The sequence below is a fragment of the Prionailurus bengalensis genome, chromosome B2 (assembly GCF_016509475.1).
Source record: "Prionailurus bengalensis isolate Pbe53 chromosome B2, Fcat_Pben_1.1_paternal_pri, whole genome shotgun sequence".
NCBI lineage: Eukaryota > Metazoa > Chordata > Mammalia > Carnivora > Felidae > Prionailurus > Prionailurus bengalensis.
In genome coordinates, this window is record NC_057349.1 from 105,994,921 (window position 1) to 106,019,271 (window position 24,351).

Below are 24,351 nucleotides of genomic sequence, written 5' to 3' on the forward strand. Positions count from 1 at the left end.
TAGTCATCTTTTACAAAAACTAGAACCTATCTCTTGGGTTGTTCACAATTAACTGGGTCTAGCCTATTCCTTATCTGGAGTTAGCCACTTCCCCCCTTGGCTTGTCAGTACAATCAAGTCCACATTCAGGCACTAATCAGCAGTTCCACTATTAAGCAAAACTTCAGTTGGGTAAAGATTACCATCTTATATATGTGTTGTCTGCTAAATTTCACCTTTAAGGAAAGAAATATGCCCATTCTTTGTGCTGGCCTAAATTTTGAATGTGCCAAAAGTGTGCTTTGTTTTTAGGACCATATTGTGGAAGTATGCCTGTTCCCAAAGAACTTCTACTGAACACAAATGAAGTCACTGTTCGCTTTGAGAGTGGATCCCACATTTCCGGGCGGGGATTTTTGTTGACCTATGCCAGCAGCGACCATCCAGGTATAGCAAAAGAATCAACACAAATCTGTAAACGTGTGTCTGTCTATGAATTCCTCTTGCTACTTATAACCGTCTCTGGATAGAATTGTGACCTCAGGTACCGAGTATGTGTAGGAAGAGAAGAATGTTATGTCCTTGTAAGCAGTTAGATCTGAACTCAGAATACTTGTATCAAGCTTGTTAGATTGATCAGCTGACCTATATGAGAAAGGGTTGATCTCGTTTTCCTAGAAACCTTGGATGGTACATTTTCAGGTCTATTTTAAGGTCTGGCTGCTAAGGTCTGCCTATTCTCTGGAGCCCTCCACCAACCCTTCTTCAACGTTTATTTATTTTTGGGACAGAGAGAAACAGAGCATGAACGGGGGAGGGGCAGAGAGAGAGGGAGACACAGAATCGGAAACAGGCTCCAGGCTCTGAGCCATCAGCCCAGAGCCTGACGCGGGGCTCGAACTCACGGACCGCGAGATCGTGACCTGGCTGAAGTCGGACGCTTAACCGACTGCGCCACCCAGGCGCCCCCACCAACCCTTCTTAGCTTAGGGGACAAACTATTTAACCAGCGGCACCTCTGCCCTCCGCCCCACCCTCATTCACATATACCAGTGCACCAGCATAGAAGAGGCATGTGAGTGTGAGTCACATGTGGAGTCACTGTCACAGTGTGCCTTATCCATGGAGCTGATACTTGAGCAGGAGAGAAGGGAGCATGAATACTGACAAGGGAGGAAAGCATGGCCTCCTGTCCAGGCCTCTCGTGCCCCGGAGTGATGACTGCGCAGTGCACTCCACATCGGCCCAGGGTCACAGACGTGCCCAGAGTTTCTGCGCTCAGTCCCGTCTGGCCAGAAATGCTCTGGGAAGGGGGTGCACCATTCATTTCCCTCTCAGCCAATCAAATCTGGTCAATCCCAGCATGGCTAGTGTTCACCATATGTTGCTCCCTAAGAACTATTGAAAATATTAAGGAAAGAAAGAACTATTGCAGCAAGTGTGGAATATTGTGGAAACTATACTAGGTTGAACTAAATGCATCAAAATCCACAGTACCTTAACATCTCTGTTGCTGAGTGTCCATTCAGTTCTATACTCCAAAAGAAAAGAACATCCTTTTTTTAAGTCCTTGGTCCTGACTGATCAAAGTGAAAGGGTTGTATTCTCAGTAAACATGCGGTTCCATGGTCACTCAGATGCCACTCGCTAAATTGCTAAATTAAAATGTTCCCGAATCTTCTCTGTGAACTAAGTCAGGCTTTGGAAATTGCTTTCCTCCTGCCAAGAGAGGTTATGCACATGATCTTTGTAGGCATTTGGTAGACAGTAATGAGTCAATGTTGGTTTTTCTGTTTGAAATAGTTTCTGTTATCATCCATTGGGCAGTTGCTGAAAAACCATCGTTGGTGGTAGAAAAGCGAAACGGAGGAGACCGATTAAATCCTGAAGATAGTGTTCTCAGTGTTGATTTATTTTTAAATGGAAAAAATTCAGATAATAACTAGATAGTGGATAAACACTTTTTAAAAGTTCTTTTTTATTTAAAATTATTAAATTCTTTTATTTAAAATTCTTTCAAGTTCTTTATTATTTTTTTTTTAGCATGAGTGTCCTAACTTCCATTCAGGCTCCTAATTGCAATTACCTTTATTTACGACAGATTTAATAACATGTTTGGAACGAGCTAACCATTATTTGAAGCCAGAATACAGGTAAGTACAGTGTCCTAGCTGTGCTGCAGTCATATGTTGCTGAACATTTTGTTTTCCTTCACGTTAAACCAGATAAAGTACCTTATTTGTATTTAATTTTTTTACAGCATTTATGTTCCTTTAAAAATTTTTTTTTTCAACGTTTATTTATTTTTGGGACAGAGAGAGACAGAGCATGAACGGGGAAGGGCAGAGAGAGAGGGAGACACAGAATCGGAAACAGGCTCCAGGCTCTGAGCCATCAGCCCAGAGCCTGACGCGGGGCTCAAACTCACGAACCGCAAGATCGTGACCTGGCTGAAGTCGGATGCTCAACCGACTGTGCCACCCAGGCGCCCCCATTTATGTTCCTTTTTTAAAAAATTTATTTATTTTGACAGAGAGAGAGAGAGCACATGCAAGTGAGCAGAGTAGGGGCAGAGAGAGAGGGAGAGAGAGAATACCAAGTAGACTCCACACTGTCAGTGCAGACCACAGCACGGGGCTCAGTCTCACAAATTGTTAGATCATGACCTGAGCTGAAGTCAGGAGTCCCATGCTGAACCTACTGAGGCACCCAAGCACCCATACAGTGTGAATATTCTAACTAATGAGGAATACTTGAAATGATTTCTTATATGGCAGAGATCAGCAGACCTTTTGTCCAGGGCCAGATAGTAAATATTTTAGATTGTGCAGGTTGTCCAGTCTCTTTTGCATCCATTTATAGTTTCTGTTGTTGCTGTAATGCAAAAGCAGTCATAGACAATATGTAAACAAATGTGTAAATAAAACTTTATTTACAAAAAGAAGCAGCAGCACAGATTTGGCCCATGAGCCACAGTTTGCTGACTCCTGAGCTCTACTTTGATACCATTGAGCATAATGGAGCCCAGAGTGTGTATTTTTTTTAACCCGGCCAGCATTTGCAAGTGACTTTTAGAATTTCTTCACTTTCAGAGGGAGCTGATCTTGTCTTTCCCACAGAGGAGAAACCTACTGAGAATAGGAGATGAAATATTTGATCCCAGCTTTACTTTAACTGGAAAATTACTCTATCTCTTTGATGTACCTTTCCTCATCTATATAATAAGAGTCTAGAGCAGGATTTCTCAGCCTTGGCACTATGGTGTTTTGGGTTAGACGATTCTTTGTTGTGAAGAGCTGTTCTGTGCATTGTTGGATATTTACCAGTATCCCTGGCCTCTACCCTGTCCGTTCCAGTTGTGATAACAAAAATGTTTCTAGACATTGCCAGATGTCTTCCAGGGTGGGCAAAATTCACTCCCTGTTGAGAACCAGTGTTCTAGAGAGGATTGTCAACAACACTAACTCCAGCTATAACTCCTTTGAGTGCTTTGTTAATGCCAGTCATAGCTCCCTGGTCTTTGCGTATATAACTCATGCGAGGTAGGTTCTGTTAGATCCTGCAAATAGAGGCACAAACCAGTGAAGCAGCTTGCCCAGGGAGGCCCAAGGGTCTATGGTCCTGACCATCTTAGACATTCTAATAAATAAAATTATTTTATATGCAGAATCAGTTCTCTATTATTAAGTCTAGTAGAGAAACACAAATGAAAATGATCATTAATTTAAATAATTAGAAAACAAAATTGAAAATAACCAGTAATTAATTACAGCTGCCCTGTACGGTTGCCATTCATTCAATATAAACACATGCCAACATTCTCTGAGATCTTTCCAGCTGTACCTATAGAGTCCCAGTGGTGAGAGGGCCTGTAGGCATCAATGTTCATTTCCTGTCCTACAGAAAAGAATACATTCAGGCCTACAGAGTGATGTTATGGTGCCAGATCATCTAGGCTGTAACTCAGTTGTTTTGTAGTATTTAAAGATGAGGTACGGTGATATACACGTCCACACTCCCTCACCTATAATAGTGAAATGTAGAAAGCTTTGAAAGTCAAAAGGTTTTTGTAACTCATTTGGTGGCAGTACCTGATTAGTGTGACCTTAAATTCATTTGACAGCAAAACTGAATTAACGAGTCTATTCAGCTTTGTGTTGGACTTAATATGACTATTCATGTATTTGATACAGAGATATTAATGTTTTTGATTAATGTATGCAGCCATAAGATGAATCTAATGTGTAACCTGACTACGCTGACAACGCTATATTATATAATTGAAATTTGCTGAGAGTAGAACTTAAATGTTCTCACCAAAAATATACGTATTACATATATTTTAAATGTTTATATATTTAGATATTACAATATGCGAGGTGATGGATATGCTAATTTACTAGTTGGGGAACATAAATCATCACGATATACACTTGAAATGCCTTACAGTTTCTTAATTATACCACAATGAATTACTTCCAATTGCAAAAGTAATCTGTAACTAATGTAGATCGTCACTGTCCAATACTAGCCATGTGTGAATATTAAGTACTTAGGCTGTGGCTAGTCCAAATTTAGATGTGCTATCAGTATCAAATAAACAGCATAATTCCCTCTTGCATGTTCTATAGAGGAGAAATATATGTTTAAGTGTAATTTATACTTTTTAGTTTAATTATAATTCAATAAAATACAAATTCTTTATTTTATTTTTCCAGTAAATTCTGCCCGGCTGGTTGTAGAGACATAGCAGGAGACATTTCTGGGAATCTGGTGGATGGATACAGAGATGTAAGTACCTGAGAGTAATTATAGGGCATGGTGGAAATTAAAAAGTACTTATTGCTCTGCCTAAATGCATCCTGAAGTAAAGTCAAATAAGATCTCAAACCCCATAGATAAATGTGCAAGTTTCTATTTTCTGAAAATAAATGAAATAATAAGTATAAAAACCAAGGTTATTCATGCATTCATTCCTGTTTTTCCATGCATTTCCACTTAAGCATGCTGTAAATGAAATGGTAGACAAAGCCCTTTTCAACCCTAAGAGTATAATTCCATCTATTTTCTTTAATTTAGTGCTCCAGCTGATTCATATAGCATAGCCAAGGACATGAACATTCACATCACAGGATAACATTGTGTCTGGGAGCAGTGAAGCCATCTGCCCTGCACTTACATAGTACTCCTTCCTTCCTCACACCCCAGTTTCTTATGCAGAATGAGACTCTCTGGTTACACACATTGTTCCCAGAGAAAAATAAATTCACAAGACATTTTCCCTAAACTATATGTCCTGTCTCCATATACACAGTCCTTTATTTCTTATTATTTGCAGATCTCTATCCTGGAAATTTGATATCTGATTTTTGAATATTAACATTGCTATTTAAAATAGTTTCATTCAGGAGCACCTGGGTGGTTCAGTCGATTAAGCATCCAACTCTTGGTTTCGGCTCAGGTCATGATCTCACCGTTTGTGAGATCGAGCCCCGCACCCGGCTCTGTGCTGTCAGCACAGAATAGAAATGCTGACAGCACAGAGCCTGCTTGGGATTCTCTTTCTCTCTCTCTCTGCCCATCCTTCTCTCTCTCTCTCTCTCTCTCTCTCTCTCTCTCTCTCTCTCGTGGGTGTATTCCGTATCTATTGGTACATAACAATATTACTACCGATTTAAAAGATTAAAACAACACATGTGTTACCTCTCGTGTTCTCTGGGTTAGGCATTTGGGCACAGCTTAGCCAAGTTCTCTGCTTCAGGATCTCACAGGGGTGCATCCAAGCTGTCAGCTGGGGCTGCATTTCATCTGAGACTCAACTTGGCTTCGAAGCTCACATGGTGTGGGCCGCATTCAGTTACACATGGATTGTTGAACAGAAGACCTCAGTTTCTTCCTGGATTTTGGCTGGAGGCTCTCTTCAGCTCCTTGCCATTCGGGCCTATCTGACATCACTGCTTTCTTCTTCAAAGCCACCCAGGGAGAATTTCCCGACAAAGCAGTCTCCTAGTAAGACAGGTTACAACCTTGTGTAATGTTATCATGGGAGTAGCATCCTACCACTTTTGCTATTGTTCTTTTAATTAGAAGAAGGCCACAGCTCCCACCTAAACCCAGAGGGATTATGCAGTGGGGGAATGCCAGGAGGCAGAGATCCTGGAGGGTATCATAGAGCCTGTCCTCCGTGGTGCCTTCATCTTAGGGAATGTGTTCAGTTGTAGCAAGTTCTTCCTAGAAGGGTCTTTGCAAAACCGAAGCATATTTTGTAGGTCAGGACAACAGAATCTGTAAAACAAGTTACAAGAGAAACTGTTGAAGAAACAGGTTCTCTGCGTCAGAAAAGAAGTATGTTGTCTTAAAGAACAATTACAGAAAAGGAACTGGTTCATTCTATGTTGTTCCCGAAGGCAGAACTAGGGTCAGAGGGTGCAAGTTACAGAGTACCCAGTTTTAGTTACATGTAAGGAATAATTGAGCAGTGCAAAATGGAGTCGGGTATCTCAAGACATGGTGAGCCCTAGTCCCAGGAAGTGTCAGGTGTAGGCGTTAAACCATTTGTCAGACATGGCCTATATATGTGTAGGAAGGTGCTGTGGGGTGGAGAAAGTGACAGTCTGTCAGGAAGTATCAGCGGAGAACTTTAAAGGTCTTTTTGAATTCTTAAGGTTCTGTGAATCTGTCTCCTTCACTGATGACTTAAGGCATCTGTATTGGTATATGCTTACCACGCTAGCTAAGTAGGATGAGCTTCTCTTTGAGATCTGCCTTACCCAGAAACCAGAAATAAAAAAGCCCTAGAATAGTTTCTCTCTTGGCACCTTCTCCCAAGTCTGCTGACTATACCATCTGCTTTTAAGACATCACTTAATAACTTGTTTCAATATATTCTCCATACCCCCAGAATATTCAAGAAAGACTATAGAATAATGGAAGACAGTATATGTAGTGCACCCCTGGTTTAGGAGGAGAAGGGGAGAAACCAGGCCTTTGTACACACCCACAAAAAGCCATGACACAGGGAAATACATTATAATAGCGTGTGATTGTTTCCAGGTGATAGCAAGCAGTGTGAGTGATTTTTTTCATATTTTCCAACATCTCTAAAATGAATTCAAGTAACTTTTGCAAAGAAAATGTTGCCAGGTTGCATGGGTGGCTCAGTTGGTTAAGCGTCTTACTTTGACTCAGGTCATGATCTCGTGTTTCATGTGTCCAAGCCCCACATTTGGCTCTGTGCTGACAGCTGACAGCCTGGAGCCTGCTTCGAATTCTGTGTCTTCCCCTCTCTCTCTGCCCCTCCCCTGCTCGTGTTCTGTCTCTCTCAAAAATAAATAAACATTAAAAAAAAAAAAAAAAAGAAAATGTTGCCAATATGGTAATTACGAAGACTGTACCAACATAGGAACAATTCATAGGATAGACCGTGGAACATATATATTTAACATTTTACTATCATTTTAAAACATGAGCTTTATTCATGTTTTATTAAATTCAATATGAAGCGTTTACTTTTTTTAAAGTTTATTTTGAGAGAGAGAAAGCATGAGCAGGGGAGGGACAAAGAGAAAGTGGGGGGAGAGAGAGAGGGAGAGAGGGAGGGAGGAAGAAAGGGAGAGAGAGAGGAAGGGAGAGACAGAGAGAGAGAAAGAGAATCCAAGCCCCAAGGCAGGGCTCAAACTCATAAACCATGAGATCATGTCCTGAGTCGAAATCAAGAGTTGGACGCATAACTGACTGAGCCACCAAGCACCCCTGAAGTGTTCACTTTTATATTAAATTTTATTTTAATACTTTGTCAATACTTTCCAGTACAAGATGACTTTTCCTAAAGGAAGACATAAGAAAATACTCCAATTCTGGCATGATTTGATAATCACTTTGAAAGTTGATGTAGTCTTGACATTGTCTTGAGACTGTACACTCACAAGCTCTCTCTCTCTCTCTCTCTCTCTCTCTTTATTTTTTAAAAAAGGTTAATGTAGTCTTCATGCTGATCTGTTTAGCCATGTTTTACGGTTTAATGAACTTTAGAAATGTTTAATACCATCACCTGCAATTTTGTGAGCCATGTAGGTGTTCCTCTCAGATGTCTGAGAAAATGTAAATGAAAAATTAGGTTTAAATTATTCCGTTTGAGTTGAAGCCAGTTCACCATTTAACATAGGCTAGTGATGTGACTTTCCTATATTTACATTTCAGTGAGGTTTAGACCTTGAAAATTGCTAGAAAATCAAAGTATAAATTTCCTCTTCCAAAGGAAATTTATAAAAATCAAGTTCAGTGAAAGTAAAAATTTAAAATCAACACCCAAAAGCCCCAATTTAAGTAAACATTTATTTAAGTTGATTGAGTGAGCGAGGAATTTTGTTTTTCTTAAAGAAAATAATCCTGTGATAATTTTATAAAAATGTAACAGCCAGATTTGGAGGTTATTCTCCTGGAGTTGTATCCTGTGGCCTGCATTGAATATCATGGAAAAATGTGAGCTGCAGTTGAATAAATTCCATAAAATGGGTATATACTGCTGGGGTCCCTCAACGCTGATTACTATGGAAAATGGGAATGTATGTTGGCCAATGATGCTGGTAGGTTCTATTGCTAATTGACCTGTGAACCTGTTCTCTTGTAACCAAGGAGTCCTTGGGACATGCCAAGTCCAGTGAGAGCTCTCCACTAGGCAGGGCTCTTGGGATAAAGACTACCTCATCCACAGAACAAATTCCAAGGAACAAACTCCAAATGATCTCAGGGACAGTGGGATCATCTACCCAGTAGACCACTGAACCAATTGCTTTTCATCTTGGGGCTGAGACACCTAGGCAGGCCGGCAGGGACGTCATAGTAGGTACATAGGGTGCCTATTAGAATCACAAGGTAATAGACCATTAGAAAAGATACTAGACATCATGCAGTCCAGGTTTTTCATTGTACACAGGAATTGGGGAGCTGGATCCACAGCAGTGACATGACTTATGCACACCTAGTAGAGTTAGACACAAAGCCAAGACGATAAGCTAAATTGCCAAATTTAAATTCAAGGCTTTTCTGTTATAACTGGCTTGCTCCATTTTGTACTCCAAGAATCTACAACAATGATAACAAACCTTTTTAAAGAAGGAACATTCAGAAAAAATAAAAACACAAGCTGCCTATTTAATTTAAAGATCACTATTTTGGGGGCACCTTGTTGACTCAGCTCGTTGAACATCTGACTCTTGATTTGGGCTCAGGTCATGATCGTGGTAGGATCAAGCCCTTCATTGGGCTCTGTACTAAGAGTGGAGCCTGCTTCAGATTCTCTCTGTCTTTCTGCCTGTCCCCAGCTCGCACTCACTCCCTCTCTCTAAAAATTAATAAATAAAATATTTATTTTTATTTTATAAAAATAAATATGACTGGTCTCCTGGGTGGCTCAGTCAGTTAAGCGTCTGACTCTTGATTTTGGCTCAGGTCATGATCTTGCAGTTCCTGAATTTGAGCCCCGCATCAGGCTCTGTGCTGACAGTGTGGAGCCTGCTTAGGATTCTCTCTCCATCTCTGCCCCTCCTGCTCGCTCGCTCTCTCTCTCTCTCTCTCTCTCTCTCTCTTTCTCTCAAATAAATAAACTTAAAAAGAATAAAAACAAAATAAAATTAAACACTGTCTTTTTCTCATCTTCTAGTATTTCTGTTTTTCTCCAAAATCAGGGAGGGTAATAACCACATCTGTCTTTCAACATTCTCTTATTTCTTCTCTGTCAGGAACTGTCCTTCTCTTTTGTTTCTGAGAGCCATTATTGCAAGACTGACTCATTTTCCCAAATCTAACCTAGTTTTGGAAATATGCACTCTCTAAACTAAACATCACAGAAGTTCTCAATTTTATTGCAACCACAATTATTATAAAATATTGTTGGTCTCCTTGGTCCCCCAGATATTGTAACCAAAATCCAAGAAATTTTTTCCACTGACAATAAAGTCACAATGTTGTCAACACAAAGAGAAATTCCCAAGTCCGGTTATCAAGACATAATTTCATGAGCTACTCTTCCCATGTTGGCATTAACCATCATGGAGAAGTGGGGCATTGCTAAAGATGATTTGGAAAATGATGTTTCTCAGCCCCTCAGTCCTGGGCTCACTGCCTAACCACCCTCCCCGGCAGGTCTGTGCCCATGGGGACCTAAGGGCCTGGGCACCCCATGGAAAAGTTTCAGTCCTTCCTCCAGCCCCACTTCTAATGTGCCAGTGCCAATCCCAAGGCCACCTGCTAATCAGCCAGTCAGGTGGTCCTGCTCAGTCTGTCACTCCAGGCAGCAGACTTGGAGGCCTGGGCAGGTGCCAGCTGTCTGACCCTCCCAGAGGAGACTCAGGAAATGAGGTGGAGGCTGTGGGCCCTGGGTTGCTCATCGTCATTGCCCTAAGACCTTTATGAAGTCTTTTGTTCCATTTCATATTCTGTTCTGTTTTTAATGCCTTGTTCAGTCTCTAAATCAATTGTAAAACGAAGCTGTGGTATGGAAGATTCACCTTCTCAAAGGATCCTTAGTATGTGTATCTGCTAAAGCAGATGTAAAAAACTGATTAGTTATTTCTATTTCTGTTTGAAAAGCCACCCCCAAATTGAGTGGCTTAAAATAACAACCGTTTTATTTGCTGATGAGTTTGAGGGTCAGCATTTGGGCTAGTCAGTTCTTAATCTGCCTTTGCCTAGAATAGCCCCTCTAATCATGTGGGGGGATCATCTGGGGGCGGAGTGTCAAAGGTGGCCACGGTGACATGTTGTGGTGGTTGGTTGTGCCATGTTCTCTGCAGCAGAACAAACAAGCTACCTGGCCCAGTGCAGTCAGTAGGAGGTGCCTACACAAGGGCATGACCATGGGGAGGCGTTTGTTATTCACTGGGGGGTCACCACTACTAAATTACCTACTTCCTCTCTAGTGGATGGGTTCCCAAGTTAGCATAAAATTGGTGACTCTAATGTCATTTTGAGATCTGCTGCAGAGAACATGGCCCAGTCAACTGCTACACATGTCACACGTGTCATAGTAATGCAGTAATTTTCCCCTCTTCTTTTTGTTTAATAAGGTACAGTGTAGCAATGTCATGGGTCAACTAGGGATCCTGACCACGTGTTATAACAAAATGGAAAACTCCCACCATGTTTTTAATGTGTTCTTGAGTAGCTGTGAGTGATGATGTTGCTGTATTTCAGACCTCTGTATTGTGCAAAGCCGCCATCCATGCTGGAATAATTGCAGATGAGTTGGGAGGTCAGATCAGCGTGCTTCAGCTCAAAGGGATAAGTCGATATGAAGGAATCCTTGCCAATGGTGTGCTTTCAAAAGAGTAAGTACTTTGTTTTCTGTTTTGAGTGGAAGGTAACCCCAAAAGCATAATTTATCAGCTCACAGTTTTGAAAGGACAGTGGGTGTATGATACCAAGGGTTTGTCAGCTGGGAAGAATGTGTGTGAATGCTTAAAGCAGCATTTATGGTGTGTTTGTAGAAGATAAATGCAGCAATATAAGAGCTCACTGGTTATGCTGACAAGTAAATTAAAATTAAAATGGCACACATCTGAAGTTCTAGGGCAGAGGAGTGTTTCTACTCTCAGGTGCTTTAGTAGGAGAGAACAAAGCCTGTTCCTTTTCAGTTTTTCCAGTTGTAAATTACCTGTTATCTCCAATGTTACCAAAGGTACTGAAGGAGACAGAGAACTGAAATAAGCCCCCATAGAACCACCAAGCTCCCCTGAAAGATCCTTGGAGACAAGCTCTTAGTGATGAGTAATAGTTGGGAAGTGAAGGAAGGTTGTTAATTAGCATTAACCTCTCTGTTCGCTGTTATCCTCTGCTCTTTTAGCTTTATGAGAAAAAAGTATGTCAGTTCAATTGTTTAAACATTCAACCTGGGCTTTTAATGCGTTTGGGTTTCTTCAGCTTCTGGAGTGGAAAACAAGAGCTAAATATAAGCCCCCCTTGTGGTCCAGGTGTCCACGCATTGAAACAGGCAGCTTGGAGTGGGCCAGAGGGAGGCTTTCCTCGGGTAGATGCCTTATGAGAGAAAGTGATCCTCAAGCCACGTGTTTATCTCTTGCTTCCTCCCTCCCTGTCTGCCTCAGAAATGTCTTCCTGCTACCATGACCCTGTGTTTTTGGGACAGGTTGTCACATAGTCTTGGGCTCAAGGATGTGGCACAGGACAGAGACTGCAGACATTTCAGGATCCAAAAGTAGGGAAAAGTAGGTTAGGGCCTGTATTGTCTACCCCTCCCTAGTGTGTATGCGGATCCCCCCCGGCCCTGTCCCGCCATTTTGGTGTGGTCCCTGCTTGTGTGAAGAAAGAACATGATCATCATACTTCCCTGTTCTGTTCTCCCAGTGGATGTAGACCATTTCATCTGGTTAAAAACATAAGGGGGTAGATAGCTTCCCTAGTTAGCATAAATATAGTACCTCTGATGTCATGTTGAAAAAGTTATGCAATAATTTTTTCCCTTCCCCTCCTACTTTTTATTGACATGTATTCTAGCTTAGTTTAGCAATCTTGTGCTTCACATAGGGATTCTGACCACAAGTTATAGTATTATTTTTATAGGAAAAAGTATCTTAAGTTCCAAAGAACCAATCGATGAACTCACAAGTAAACTTAGACTAAAACTCACTTCTGGATTGAAGCGTTGGCCTAAGCTCACAAGGGAGGGGATTTAGAAGCAGTGACTGAAGTTGGTTAGGTCACCTTCATGAAGGAAGCAAACCTTGGGTTTGGTGGAAGGCAGGAACAAAGCATCTGGGGACCTGGGAGCAGAGCCAAGGCCCAGGGAGGGACACCAGAGGAGTTGTGGTGGTCAGCTCACCATGCTCATGTCCAGGACCCTGGCTGGTGGGTGGCTGAGGAGAAAAGGCAGAGCCCCCACTGGTAATTCCGAGTCAGGGATGCAGGTGGGGGTAACCAGAAAGGGTGTTCCACGGTCCAAGTCTTTCACAGGCAATGCAAGTGACCCTGTGTGCAATCTATAAAAGGCAGTCATCCTCACACCCTGATGTGTAGGCTCACCGTGGTGTTTGTGCTCTCTGCTTGCTATGGATAAGACTTCCCTCTACTTTCCCTCTGGATAGGACTTGTAACTTTGACAGGCCCCGAAGTGTTCTTTTTATATTGTTCGAACATTCAAAGACAAATTACACCCAAATTTGTGCCACAGTTTAAGATCTAAAAGCTTAGTAACAGAGTGCCTTTAGAAACTAAAATCCTTAAATAAATAAAATATATATACGTGTGTCCTAAATTCATTTTTATGTATGCACACACATGTATTTTATACATGCATATATGTACACACACGTACTATATGTAAATAAAAGTATACATGCATGTGTTGTATGTGTGTGTGTGTGTGTGTATACATTTTTTTATATATTTGCCTCAGACTGTTTGGAACATAAATATTATACCTGATTTATAGTAAAAGTGATGCTTATGCAATCACATGGAGACCTGAGAAATCCGGTGATTCTACTCCAAGAACATCCCATGGGGTAGCCATGGCATCTCGCCATTGGATCACCACCACCATTTGTCCTACGCTTGACTCTCAGAAAGGACACCCTCTCCTACAGTTCCTCAAGCTCCCCCTTCACTATGTTGTACAACTCTTTTTCAAACCCAACCTTCTATTGCTTGCATGTTGACTTTTTCAAGGCCTTCCACAATCTGTTGACTCCTCTGGGCTCCAAGTCATTCCCCAAAAGGTTCAGGTTAAACAGGTTTTAATGCTTTTGAGAACAGAGGAGAGATACTGGCAGCAAGCAGGCGTCAGATTGCGTGTCTCCAACCCGAGTATGTTCAATGCACAATTTGGATGCTTTAGGACCTCACACAGGTGTTTCACTCCATCCTCCTGAATATCATTGCCCCCGATATCCAATATTTCACATTATGATTGTGCTTGAGGGCATTAGCAAGCTCCTGACAGCCCTCCACTGTGAAAGAACAATCTGGCAAATCCAGGTTCTGGAGGCTGCAGTCTGGACAACCCAGGGCCTTACACAGAAACTTTACTCCCTCATCTCTCAGGTTATTCCTCCTCAGGTTCAGGTGGGTCAATCTCGTGTTCTCAAGGAGAAATCTGACAGGTACTGCAACTGGGTACACCGAGCTGGCAGCACCAGAGCACCAATCTCTCCAAGGGACACAGTAAGCACAGTGATCAAAAACCAGCATGATCTTGACCCTTGAGGATCTGTTTCTGTTGACATTTTTTATGGTTTGATGCTACTTCAGGAAGGTATCAGGCCGTGGCCCAGATTTGTTGGGTGCTACATCTCCAAATCGGAGTGAAGAATTAACCTCTGGTGTTAAATCTGCTTTTTGGACTCTCTTGCCTATGTTTGTATACATTGCAGTGCTTCCTTTGTAGAATAGGACTGCAAAAAGTTTAACTTGTACTACCAGGGTTTTATTTTACTGTTGGAAAAGAATTATTTAAACTGTTGCACAAAAGTAGACATGTTCTGAGTTACTTCTGGGCTGAATACAGATGAAGTCGCTTTATGGTCATCTGAAATTAAACGTTGATGCAAAGATAAGAGTACGGAAATCGAAACCATTAATGGCTTAGGAAGAGTTTCGTTCCGCATTCCATGTAGTTATTGGAACACATTGTCCGATTTTTGTTTTGGTGCGAATAGATAGAAAGTCCAGAATTATATCAAGGTCCCTTCTTTCTAGCTCTGATTTTGCTTTGACTTTTGGTACTGAGCAGAGAAGAGTCCACCACATGCGAATACATCTCCTCCACTCATTTCGATTCCCAAATCTTCAGGGAGCAGTTGTTTTCATCTGCGCTATTTTGCTGTTGGGGAACCACTGTACGTGTGGTCATTGAACTTCTGTTCCCACACATGATTGTTTGGTGTTCAGGAAAAAACACAGAAGGAAGCAGTACAGCTGAGGAAGGAGTCCCTAAAGTAAATATCTAAGGTTCTTCTGGGATTCATCCGGGTCAGGTCACTTCCTTGATTTGAGGAGACCAGAATGGAATCAGGAAGAGAAGCTGACCTCATACAGAGGGCGAAGGCTCAGACCATCAGCGGGGAAGGCTTTTCTTTCAGTTTGCATCGGACTGTTCTCGATTGCTTCTCTAGTTCTCTGGGAAGGCTGGCAGTACTTGTAATCTGATGGAATTCGTGCACCCTGATGTGTGACTGCCTCAGAACTCCAGCCTCCTGGGGTGTTTTCATTTTTAAAAGAGGAGGCTCATTTACCAATAGAATTCTCTAAGTGATTGTGTTTAGTTAGTTTACTAGAGTGAAATGGAAAAGCATATTCCAGCTGGTAATGGAGAAAAGCCAGGCAGAGGGCCGTTAGGAGCAGCGCCTCCCCTGGCGGCATCTTCCCGGGGTTAACTCCAGTTATCCTTCTTTCCATAACTTCTCTTTTTCGGCAACGGCGAAATAAATATTTTAGTGTCTCATGACAGTGGGAGTGAGTTTAGGTCCTCTGGGTTGCCGCAGCATTTTGTGCACTCCTTTGGGTAAAATTTCAAGTGTAATACTTAGTGCAGGAACATTATAAAAAAAAAAAAAAAAAGGAAAAAATCAAATAGAGGCTCTAAATACATTAGTAAAACTTTAAATTGTGAATTGCAACAATGTGTATCTTTTTTTCAAAGTTAGAAGAGCTGGATTTTCACCCAGGCTTGGCCACCCACTGAATTCAGGCAAGTCCTGCGACCCCAGTGCGTCTGCATTTTCATGTCAGAAATGATCGGTGCCTGCATTATATTCAGGATATCGCAGAACCTTTATGTGGAATAGCAGGGCTGTGAAGTCTGCTTGAGAGTGGACAAAGAATGTGAAAGAAAAAGTCCATTCCAGGGAATTTGACTACCTGCTACTTCTAATCAACAACAGCAACCAAGTTTTGATGGAAAGATTCTTATACTCGTGTCCAGTCTAGGTTTTCTGTGGATTTCACAGTTCAGTAGTCTCTCTGTCCATTGTTGCCACATATAATACAGACTTAAACATTTAAAATTATAAGCAGTACTCTCAGATTGTAAAATAATTGAACACAAAAGTGACATCTATCTCTGTGTTTATCTCTAGTATCTAATATAATACTATGCACATAAGATTAATCTTGAGAACTCTAGATTTTCTATTTATTCTATGTATTTTTACACTGCCAGGTTGGTAAGGGATTTATAGAGGGTAAATATGGTCGCAGGCCTTCGGAATCTCTTCTCCACTGAAGGAGAGAAGTGCAGAGCGAGGTTGATGTGATAAGTTTGCCTGTGTGAATAATACAAGCTGTGAAAGCGCTAGAGTCCACAGGCCCAGGGATGAATGCCAGATCAGCGGTGACGCCCAGGCCAGGGCCAGCTCAGTGAGATGCTATGAGTTTTCTCCAGCTGTACCTTGTCATCCGGATGCAGGAGCTGGTTCACGGCTTGGCCTTAGTTGCTACAGTAGGTAGGAGTGTGACTTGAGAGAGAATGAGCTGAGGCTGTCCCCAGAGCAGCAGTGCTGGGGCAGAAGCCGTGGTCATTTTTCTAAAAGTGGCCAGTCTTCTTCATGTCTCTCAATGGTCCTTGATGATCGACAACGATTGGGATGCTTTAAGGTGACTACTGAAGCAAAGGGAATATTCAGGGCAGTCATTCCTTCTGCTTCCATTGCTGGGTATCAGTTAGTTGGGATTTCAGGCTGCTCCTAAGACGGTGTATGTGCACTTTCCTTCCCAACACAATGTGGCATGATGGAATCCAAACAAGATTTTGATCCAACAGCAGTGACTCAGAGTCCTGGCCACTTGTCACCTGGGTGACTTGAGGAAAATTGCCCACCTTCAGTGTGCCTGAGTTCTTGATCTAGAAAACACCAGTGACAAAGATAATAACAGCCTTGCTGGGGTGCTGTGAGGATCACATGAGGCGAGGGGAGACTCTGAACCCTGTGCTTGGTGCTGTGTCAGTCATTAAGATCCAGGTAAGCAACTCACCTCCTCATGTTTGTGTTTATTATTTCAGTGGTTCCCTGTCAGACAAGCGATTTCTCTTTACCTCCGATGGTAAGGATCACATTTTCCTTAAGAATTTGATATTTTAGGGGCGCCGGGGTGGCTCAGTCAGTGGCTAAGTGTCTGACTTGATTTCCGCTCAGGTCATGATCTCATGGTCATGAGATCAAGCCCTGCATCAGGCTCCACGCTCAGTGTGGAGCCTGCTTAGGATTCTTTTTCTCTCCCTCTGTCTCTGCCCCTCCCCTGCTCTCAATCTGTCTCTCTCTTTTTCTTTCTCTTTCAAAATAAATAAATACACATTAAAAAAGAGAATTTGTGGGGCACCTGGGTGGCTTAGTCAGTTAGGCATCCAACTCTGTCTCAGGTCATGATCTCTCGGTTTGTGAGTTCGAGCCCCACATCAGGTGAGCTCGAGCCCTGCTTCGGGCTCCCTACTCTCTCTCTCTCTCTCTCTCTCTCTCTCTCTCTGCCCCTTGCTCACTTATGCTCTCTCTCAAAAACCAAAAATAAATAATAAAAAAAAGAATTTGATATTTTAAAATCTTCAGTGCTAGTTTATTCTTCCATACCCCTCCAATGATGTAGTTTAAAGGATTTTCTTTTTCTTTTTCCACAGGTCAGGCAGCACCAAGTATGCTGTGACTTAAAAATACCCAATATTAAAAATATAAAATAGTTCAATTATCAATAAGCAGAAAATATTTTTCTTTATAATCTAAGCTATCTCAAACTTTTGCCAGAAAAGAATGAAAATTTGAAATGACACTTATTTTAAGATAAATTCCTTCATGTTAGATTTGAACAGAAAAACCTTTTGAATATTACGGTTTAATTTGTGGGTTTTTTTGAATAAAGTGATTAAACAGAAGTATGTAAAATAAAGGCTTTTTAGTCCCTCTGTCATGAAATATAGTCTACGTAAATATTCTCTCAGCATAAAGGAAAGTTTTTCAAGAACAGTCTGCATCTGTCTTCTTTGTCCAGGGAGAGGAGTGTGGCCTTTATTTGCTAATGTCCATGTTGCCTTTACAACACATATCACTTTGCTGAAATGAGGGTGAATTTAGAAGTTTAGAAAGGAAAAGCTGTGGTGGGAACAAGGATGTCATTTGTAGGGGAAGTGACTTCAGTGAAGTCCATTAAAAAAAAGAAACAGCAATCATTTCAAGATACTGCAGTACAAATGAATCAAATGAGAGTCTGAGTCATTAAAATACTAGTAATTAAACAGTCGATTTGATATCAGAATGGTAATAAATCAACTGAATAATTCTAGGCGAGGTGAAGTGCTACTTTTTTTTTTTTTTTTTTTTTGCTTTCATTTCGTGTTTATATCTAAAGGACTTTTTCTGGCTTTTTTTGTTCTTTTTAAAGGTTGCAGCAGATCATTGAGTTTGGAGCCTGATACGCAAATCAGAACTACTTGGCAGTGGGTCAGTGAGATGGGAGAACAGCTCCATTGGTCCCCTGGCCAAGCCCAGCTTCAGGACCAAGACCTATCATGGGCTTCGGGGGACAGCAGCAAGAACCGCAAACAGCGAGAATGGCTGGAGACCGATTTGGGAGAGAAAAAGAAAATAACAGGTGATGACACAGTGCAGTTTTACAAATGCAAAATGACTTGCTGTTCAGATTATGTTTTTGAGTTACATAGGTGCCGCTCTCTGTTCCTCAAAGTACTCTGTCTTTTCTAAAAGTAACTACCAAACCTTCTCATTGTCTCTATGGGCAGAACCTGTATGCAGATTGTAAGTATGGATATACGGAGTAGAAAGCCCACACAGCGGGGTGCCTGGGTAGCTCAGTCGCTTAGGGTTAAGCGTCTGACTCTTGATTTTGGCTCAGGTCATGATCCCAGGGTCATGGGATCGAGCCCCACATAGGGCTCTGCACTGATAGCACGTAGTCTGCTTGAGATTCTCCCTCTCTCTCTCTGCCCTTCCCCCACTCATACTCTCTCTCACTCAGAAATAAATAAACTAAAAGAAACCCACACTGCAATGAGGAAACCTTTGTATGGTATATTGTCAGTGTGGAAACACTCATGTGTGATCAGGTTTCTAAATGCAAATAAGGAAATTTGGCTTGTAAAATGATTTGAGATTTCAAGTGAGAAAAGGAAAGGAAACCTAAGATTATAATCCATGCTATATATATTTTAAAAACTAACCTGTCAATAATATTTTCTTACCAGGAATTATGACCACAGGATCCACACAGTCGAATTTCAACTTTTATGTTAAGAGTTTTGTGATGAAGTTCAAAAACAGCAACTCCAAGTGGAGGACCTATAAAGGAATTGCAAATAATAAAGAGAAGGTGAGAGAAACTTTGGACTAAAGAACTGAGTAGGAGAGCAGGTCTCTACCTATTCTTATCACCGCGTTTCCAGAAAGCAGATTTGCAGCACCACCTTAGGTAACTCAGCCTTGGTTGGCAAAACCTTGTAAATTCACTCTCAAGTATGTCTACAAAACTACAACAGACATAGAATCCTGACTTTGGTGTCATATATCCAGGTATGAGTGGGTGGAGAAACACCTAGGAACTAACTAATAGCATCTTCAGGTAAAAGTTCTTTGTTTCCACAGGTGTTTCAGGGCAACTCTAATTTTCGGGATCCAGTGAGGAATAATTTTATCCCTCCCATCGTGGCCAGATACGTGCGGGTTGTCCCCCAGACATGGCACCAGAGGATCGCCTTGAACGTGGAGCTCTTTGGTTGCCAGATTACACAAGGTAGGACTCAGGGCAAGTCAGCGAGTTATTTGATTCTGATCGTGCCCTTTCACAAATTGTTGTTACTAATATGGTTTTTCCAATATCTCCTCTACCTCAGATAATGATTCATTGGTGTGGCGCAAAACAAGTCCAAATACTGTTAGTTCAACTAAAAGAGAAGATGAGATCATCACAAGCTCCATCCCCTCAGAAGAAATCCCCACAGGTAGAGCAGTTTGCTGTTTCGTGCTTTCCTAAGGAGTATGACCGGACTCCATGTGATATTACAGTGACTTCAACGAAAACTTTTCTCTGTCATATCAATGTCTGAAGTCAGATGGTTCAGAGGTAGCTGGATATGTGTTAAAGGATGAATATCTGCAACTATTAATTGCAATATTGTAAGTAGAAAAAGTAGCATTTGCCCTTCAAACACCGGGTGAATGTTTCATGGAAAAATAATGGCACATGCATGAATTAGAATACCCTGGGGCGCCTGGGTGGCTCAGTCGGTTAAGTGGCTGACTTCAGCTCAGGTCATGATCTCGCGGCCCTTGAGTTCGAGCCCCGCATCGGGCTCTGGGCTGATGGTTCAGAGCCTGGAGCCTGCTTCCGATTCTGTGTCTCCCTCTCTCTCTGTCCCTCCCCCGTTCATGCTCTGTCTCTCTCTGTCTCAAAAATAAATAAACGTTAAAAAAAAATTAAAAAAAAAAAAAAAAGAATACCCTGCAACCATGAAAAAGAAATGTGTTTGTAATATAGGAACCTTTCAGAGATGTACTGACAAACTTAAAAAAATAAGCAAGGTATAGGACAGTCTGTATAGCCTACCATGTGTGTAAAAAATGAGGAATAAAGAATGAATATATATGTATAATCATTCCGGCATCTCCAGAAGAATGTCAAGAAATATAATTTGGCTTCTCCTAGAGAAGGAACAGAGGTAGGAGGGAGGCTTTTTTATACGTTTCAAAGTTTGAACATGTAAATGTATTGTCAGTTCAAGCAATAAACATTAAAAGTACATTTACTTTTTCAGAATATAAAATATTAATTTTATAAAATTCAGTAAGATTAGAGATAAATAAGAAAATAAAAAGCCATAAATCAGCATTTATAGATAATCACCATATCCCACTATATCCAGTCAACTATATTTATGTAAATCACCTTGAGGAAAACCTGTAATTTGTTCTGTAGCAAGTATTTTTCACTTAACATTGTATTAGGATGATCTTCCAAGGTTATTAAATCGTTGCAAAACACAATTGTTAATATCTTTATAGTATTTTCTCATATGGCTATACCATCATTTAGTTAACCATTCCCCTATTGTTGGATGTTTAAATTGTTAGATTTTTCCCAAATTTCCACTCTTGTAAATAACGCCAGTGTTAGTCACATAACTTTTGTTCCTTTCAAAGGTCCTTATCTCCCCCTTTCACAAACTGCACATTTCCACTCCCGATCATCCCGTTGTTTTCTTCCCAGGGATCAAAGATAAAGAAGGGTGAAGAACAAATCTTTCTCCTTTAGTTTGCCTAGTTTCTACAAACTTGGGGCCTGCTTTAGCGGCCGTTCAAGTGATTTCCTTTTTTAAAGTAGGAAGACACGGTGTTCCGTGCGGCAAAGTGGAAATGCTGTTTGAGGTCATCAGGCTGCATTTCCTCTCAGTCCACAGCTCCAAAGCCCTGGTAACGGGAAGCATGGGGCTTCTCTTCCCTTCCCCCTCCCCAGCTGCTGTTATTGTGCAAGTGCAAACGTGCCCACCATCTGGGGGAGACTGGGTACTTGAGCTCCACCCTGTGCTTAAGTCCTTCACCTCTCTGAGTAGCTCCTGTAAACCTTCCCCCTCAATTCTGATTTGGGAGTCTAATATCGTCCAAACAACAAGCTTAGAGTAAGTGTTAATCCCTGAGGACCATCAAAAATTGCCTTTTGGGGGCGCCTGGGTGGTGCAGTCGGTTAAGCGTCCGACTTCAGCCAGGTCACGATCTTGCGGTCCGTGAGTTCGAGCCCCGCGTCAGGCTCTGGGCTGATGGCTCAGAGCCTGGAGCCTGTTTCCGATTCTGTGTCTCCCTCTCTCTCTGACCCTCCCCCGTTCATGCTCTGTCTCTCTCTGTCCCAAAAATAAATAAACGTTGAAAAAAAAAATTTAAAAAAAAAAAATCGCCTTTTGGAGAAAAAAAAATTTTCTTTTCTTTAACTTTAGCCATGATTTTATTTATTTATTTATTTTTTAAATGTTATCTATTTTGAGAGCGGGAGAGGGAGAGAGAAAAATTCCCAAACAGGCTCTGCGCTTGTCAGCACAGAGCCCGATGCAGGCAGGGCTCGATCTCATGAACCGTGAGATCACAACCTGAGCCGAAATCAAGAGTAGATGCTTAACCGACTGAGCCACCCAGGCGCCCCTTTAGCCACGATTTGGAAATCCTCTCTTTTTGCTGTCTGACATCAGTAAATGCCTAGCACATATTCATTTTCCCCGTGTATTAAGCTGCGGAAGACCTTTCAAATCAGTGTTCAGTTTTAGATTGAGCAATTCGGTTGCACTTCCTTTCTGTTGTAACGTGTGGCTTTTCCCCCTTCTCAGGAATAAATGTCACAACTGTTGTTATTCCACTGGTGCTCCTGGCTCTGCTGGTTGCTGGAATGGGAATCTTTGCCGCCCTTAGAAAGTATGTGACTTGACATTTTTAAATTTCTCCTCTAATCCTGCAACTAATTACAAAACCAAAATGTTTGCTTTTCAGATGCTCGTGCATAGAAAAGCAGCATTACTTCGGCCAAGATAAAATGCTAATTTATGTGTTAAAAACAAGTTGTGTAGAGGTAGAAAGTATCAAGTATTATTTTATAAACAGTACTCCTCACTTAGAAACCTTTTCAAGTAGGATTTTTTTGTTTCTGTAGGAGGAAGAAGAAAGGAAATCCATATGGATCAGCTCAGGCCCAGAAAACAGGTTGGTTGACAGAAAACTCCACAGTTTTATTCTGTCTTCGAGAAGGGACAGGGTCTGCTGATTAAAATTATGTGGCTCACACTTACATCGTCGAAAAATGAAGATATGCAGCCTTTAAGTTAGCAGGTCTAAAAGGAATGGAATATTGTGGCCTATCTCTTTATTTTAATGGAGAGTTCTCATGGCCAGTGACCTTTACTTTTGTTCAGTATTATCCCATCACAACATTCTTTTTTTTTTTTTTTTTTTTTTTGGCCACCGGAGTTTAAGCCACCACACTGCTTGTCATCCGGGAGAAGTTATAAAAGCCGCATCTGTGAACTGAACTTTGTCCGGTACTGCTCTGCATCTCCAGGCTTCCACTGTATTTTCCACTCTGGGAGAGCGAAGGAAGAACCGGGCAGGGTTCACGTTCAGGTTTCAGAGAATCCTCAGGACACAGGGTGCCCCAAGCAATGAGTCAGCTGTAGTCCAGAGAGGGCAGCAGGGCAGGACCCCTCAGAATCTCAGGGGCAGCTTGGGACCCCACCTGCACAGGGTCTCAGCAGCCAGCTGTGTTGACTCCTCTGAGACATGAATGCTGTATCTGTGTAGATTATGGAAAGCCATGCCCAGCTGGTGTAACAGAGGTATAATCTGGGACCTGCCCTGGTGGCAACCCAGATACAAGTGGAAAACACGGATGGAACAGTGTTTGCTGTTGTCCTAACAACCTCAGCATGCTGTTTCCCTACACATAATCTGGGAGCCATGCCACGCACTCATCATGGTCAGCCGGCAAAAGGCGGCCTGACGTCCAGCCCATCGAGGAACACGTCAGAGACTATGTGCGTTACCCTTCTGAGATACATGTTGGTTTCGTGTTATCTTTATTCCAGACTGTTGGAAGCAGATCAAGTATCCCTTTGCCAGACACCAGTCGGCTGAGTTTACCATCAGCTATGATAATGAAAAGGAGGTGACACAAAAGTTAGATCTCATCACAAGTGATATGGCAGGTACGTGTCAGGCCTCTGTGACGGTGTTATGAGGCAGCAAGTGCTGCCCATGGGAGTGAGGAGACCAGGAGGGAAATATGACTAAAACCTGGTGTGGAGATGGGGCCCAAGGAATCAGCAATGTGTACGGTCCTCTCTTTCCTCTGCAAAGTGTTACAAATGAACACTGAGAGAGCTACAGCATAGCGATAGCAATGGCCCTGAGGGACCACGAAAATCTGGAAGCCCTTAAATAATCTGTTGCTAAGATTTTGGTTAAGACACTAAGGAAGGGAGACTGGAAAGATGAATTAAGCCCAGTTCCTGCCCTTGAGAAAAGAGGAGACAGGAGATGAAAGAACCTCTCCAGTGTTCGAATGACCTCTGTGTTCCTGATAAGCCATCGCTGAGGGTCAGGCTTCTCAAACTGTGGAGAGGGATCCATTTTTTGCCTTTGAAAAAATTATTATTTCTAATCTGTCAGAAACCACTGCTTTTGTAAAATACAATGCAGTTGACCCTTGAACAACAAGGGGTTTAAGGATGCCCACCCCCTGCACAAAAATCCATGTGTAACTTGACTCCCCCAAAGCTTAACTGCTAACAGCCTATTGCTGACCAAAACAACCTACTGTTGCCTCCACCCTTACCAGTAACATAAACAGTGGGTCGACACACATTTTGCATGTGATTTGCATTATATA

At 41.8% G+C, this 24,351-nt stretch overlaps 1 protein-coding gene across 1 annotated transcript in view; it reads left to right on the forward strand.

Moving 5' to 3' along the window:
* The window catches only part of DCBLD1 (discoidin, CUB and LCCL domain containing 1), a 65,832-nt gene that overhangs the window by 37,468 nt on the left and 4,013 nt on the right, over positions 1-24,351 (forward strand). Inside the window, exons 3-14 of the mRNA XM_043593189.1 lie at positions 292-426; positions 2,081-2,132; positions 4,698-4,770; positions 11,173-11,306; positions 16,991-17,031; positions 18,358-18,567; positions 19,178-19,302; positions 19,575-19,722; positions 19,823-19,930; positions 22,301-22,385; positions 22,621-22,670; positions 23,549-23,668. Coding sequence (XP_043449124.1) covers positions 292-426; positions 2,081-2,132; positions 4,698-4,770; positions 11,173-11,306; positions 16,991-17,031; positions 18,358-18,567; positions 19,178-19,302; positions 19,575-19,722; positions 19,823-19,930; positions 22,301-22,385; positions 22,621-22,670; positions 23,549-23,668 — 1,281 coding nt within the window. The remainder of the gene's footprint in view (positions 1-291; positions 427-2,080; positions 2,133-4,697; positions 4,771-11,172; positions 11,307-16,990; positions 17,032-18,357; positions 18,568-19,177; positions 19,303-19,574; positions 19,723-19,822; positions 19,931-22,300; positions 22,386-22,620; positions 22,671-23,548; positions 23,669-24,351) is intronic.